This window comes from Monoraphidium neglectum (assembly GCF_000611645.1).
Source record: "Monoraphidium neglectum strain SAG 48.87 unplaced genomic scaffold scaffold05068, whole genome shotgun sequence".
In the NCBI taxonomy this organism is placed as follows: domain Eukaryota; kingdom Viridiplantae; phylum Chlorophyta; class Chlorophyceae; order Sphaeropleales; family Selenastraceae; genus Monoraphidium; species Monoraphidium neglectum.
Window position 1 is genome coordinate 1 of NW_014008562.1, and position 3,624 is coordinate 3,624.

The 3,624-nt window shown below is 62.4% G+C and overlaps 1 protein-coding gene across 1 annotated transcript; it reads right to left on the bottom strand.

Annotated features, from left to right (window-relative positions):
- Nucleotides 1–313: 313 nt before the first annotated feature.
- On the bottom strand, nucleotides 314–3,587 carry MNEG_15140 (hypothetical protein; the record flags this gene model as incomplete). Its single annotated transcript, XM_014036389.1, has 8 exons — nucleotides 314–421; nucleotides 878–951; nucleotides 1,201–1,303; nucleotides 1,727–1,775; nucleotides 2,021–2,073; nucleotides 2,511–2,639; nucleotides 3,024–3,089; nucleotides 3,525–3,587. Coding segments are annotated over 8 exons (645 nt in total), but the record flags the coding sequence as incomplete, so codon positions are not given.
- Nucleotides 3,588–3,624: the final 37 nt, after the last annotated feature.

Consider the following 3,624-nt stretch of genomic DNA (forward strand, 5'->3'; position numbering starts at 1 on the left):
ACCTTGTCCAGGGGCAGCAGGGGCTGGGGGATTGGAGGGGGGGGCGGGGACGGGGGCGTGGACGGGGTTGGAGAGGGAGGTGGGCGCAAGGGTGGGTAATTAGGAACACGCACATACACACACACATCTGCACACACACACAAGCATACACGAACGTACACATATACACAAACAAACGTACAGACTCACACACACAAATACACCCTCGCATACATAAACACAAACACATACACGCACGCATGCACGCATGCACGCACACACACACGCACACACACACTCTTACTCACACACACACGAATACACACAACCGCACCTGGAAGAAGCCCTGAACCTCCGCCTCATCCGCCGCCATCCTTCTGAGCACCAGGTCACTGGCGGGGGGCGGGGCCAGCACCAGGGCCGCCGCGTACCGCCGCACCAACTGTCGCGAGAGCGGCGAGGGGCGCGACGCTGTGTCGTGCCGGGAATTGCAAGAGTATATCATCAGGAGAGAGGCTCGGCGGCAGCGCGTGTGTTCTCCAGGGTACGGGGCGCGCCAGGGGTCGACAGGACGCGCCGCTGCACCTGCTGCCTATTAAGCCGTGCGCCGCCCTCTCTGCACGCAGGACTCCGTTCATGATGTCACGCACACGAACACCCCCAAAACACCTCACACCCCCAAAACACCTCAGATCCCTGCGTCCACCTCCTCCAGCACCAGCCCTCCTCGCACGCGGGGCTCCCTGGATGACGTCATGCTGACACACCCACAACGCCGCCCTCCTCCAAAAAACCACCCACCTCCTCCAGCACCAGCCCTGCTCTTACGCACTGCTCCTTAAGTGATGTCATGCTGACACATCCCCACAACGCCGCCCTCGCCCCGCAAACCACCCACCTCCTCCAGCACCAGCTCCGCCACCCTCTTGGCAAACCCGGGCTCCACAAATGTGGATATGTCCCCAAAGTAGTCTGGCGGGGCGGAGCCGCACGTGAGGGAGGGGCGGAAGGTGAGGAGTTGCGCGAGGCTGGGCTGGTTGTTGGGGGTCTCCCGGGCGCGCATCCTCAAAAACCCTGCACCCATGGCATGCAAAGCGAAGAACAAGGCTGCATGCAAAAAGCGCTCAAATTGGGCCGCGTAAGCAAGACGGCCAGAAAAATGTTGAGCCACCCTTAGCGGTTGATCCCGTTTTTGACCCTGTGCACAACAAGCCCGCTTACCTTGCAGCGTGGCCAGGATGGTGGCGGTGGTGGTGCCGGCCACCCAGTCGGAGTGGCTGTACAGCCGCCCAAACTGGTCACCCAGCCCGGCGTCACGCATGACCTGGCGGTCGGGCGGTGGTCGGCGGGTGAGAGCGCACACCAAAGTGTGACGGTGTCAGGTGTGTGTGTGTGCGTGTGTGATTGATGGTGTGTGTGTGTGTGAGCGTGTGTATAAAGGGGTATTTCTTGCATGGGTCGCGGTGGCCGCACACCCCGAGGTCGCTGTTGAGGAGATCAGCAAACACAGGAGGATATGTGCAGCTGGACGGGCGGCTGCGCCTGCACCCACACCACCAGCGCGCGCCTGCTGTTCATATGGATCTCTGCCGCGGCGCTGCGGCAAATGCTCAGGACCGGCAACATCAGCAGAGCTGCCGCACGCATCCCTCAATTCGAGAAAGGCGAGCCGCGCGTGTGTGGGTTTCCTGCCCATGTGGGTGGCAGAGCGGTGACTCCACAGAGCCTTAGTCATCTGATGACTCACCTCTGCGGAGATGGCTCCCGCCATGGACTTGGCCACCTCAAGGAAGGACCTGGGCGCGCGTGTGCGCGTGCGTGCGCGTGCGTGCGTGCGTGTGTGTGTGTGTGTGTGTGTGTGTGTGCGTGTGTGTGTGTGCATGCGCGCGCATGTGCATGTGTGTGTGTGTGTGTGTGTGTGTCCGCATGCGCGCGCGTGTGTGTTGTGCATGGGTGCATGTGCATGTGTGGACGGTGGGCATTCAGGGTCCCTGAGTGTCCACACTGAAACCACTGCGCGAGCTTGAACACGTCCGCCCACCTGCACGTCTCCTCCACATCCAGTTTTCCCGCATAGGGCGCCTCCAGCAGAGACTGCGGGAGTGGCGGACGCACGACACAAAGGGTGGGTGACGAAGAACAGAGCGCAGCGACACAGCCATATGGGCGCGCGGGCCGGGGGAGGCAGGCAATGCGAGCCCGTGCCGAACGCAGTCGGGTGGGACGACCATACATAGGCGTGCACACGCGCCGCTGCAGGCATGGGGCCCAGGTGGCTGGGGGCTGGCCCCGGCGCGGACCCGTGCAGCGGCACGCGCGCCACTGCGGATCAGCTCACGGCGCGCACGTGTGCACACTCGCGCCCCTGGACGCCATTGGGTACTGTCTCCCTGGGATTTTAGGCCATGCAATTACAACCCCTGAGCCTCATTCCACCAGCGACACACACGTACAGCACCAAACACACACACACACACACACACACATATACACAAACAAGCCCTATCGTGTCGACAACAGCGCGCCTGCACGTGCTCCGTGAACTCCAGGCTCTGGCCGTACGCCTCCACGTTGTTGTTGAGCAGCGCGCACAGCATCTCCAGGGGGAGCCCCCCCTTTGACAGGTAGGCCTGCTGGGACGCGGTGAAGTCACGCATCACCTGTTGTTTTGGGGAGAGGGTGGGGGGTGAGGTGGGGTGGGAGGGGGGTGATTGTGTGTGTGTGTGGGTGTGGGGGTGTGGGGGTGGCGAGAGGGTGTGAAACCCAAATCGGTGCATCGAAGCAGAAATATTGTGTGTCAGTGTGTGTGTGTGGTTGTATGGATGGGTTTGTTGTGTATGTAAGCTCGCGTGTCTGAGGGAAACGTGCGTGAGGAGATACGCCAACGCGCCAGGCAGCGAACATATGGGGGGACCGCCCATGACGGCGGGTGAGGGGGGCAACCAAGGCCTTTGGGTCCACGCGTCGCGAATGCGGACGCAAAGCTGAGAGCGGAACACTTTCCCAAACCCCCGGAGCGGAGCCGTCCGCCGCGCCCGCCGCACCTTGAGCGCCCTGCATGCTGCGGCGTAGAGCACCTCCCCCCGGCTGATGTCCTCCAGGACAGCCACCTGGCGCGGGCGGTTGCGTCATGACCAGGGATTGCAGGGTCACTGCGGGTGTAGGCTAACACTGCCTTTTGGGCTGCTTTTGGAGTAGTGTACTACTGCTATTGTGATCCTGCTGAATTGCTATGAATTGCGGTTGGATGCCTTGAAATAATCAAAAAGCAAAGAGGGGCCGTGTTTTGTGAGTGTGGCCAGGTGGTCCAAGCCCCCAGAAATCAAGGCGCCAGCTCAGCAGCTCAACGAGTAGGTGATTGTGGCGCTGGGAGGAGGGGGCCCCCTTTGACCCCATGGCGGCGCGGCAGCCGGCGCCTCGCGGCGCTCGCTCCCAGAGTGCCGGTGCTCCCGCGCCAGCCAGCGCCCCTCAAACCCTGGCCGATCAAATTCAGGGTGTTTGATAAGAATGCGGGGGTTACAAACCGGCCTGCTGGGGGCCCTCACGTTTTCGTTGAGGATGCGGAAGAAGTCTACGGCCCCGGGGGTGCGCAGGGTGCCGTCACTCATCTGCTGGGGGGAGCCCTGGGGGGGGGGAGGAGGGGCC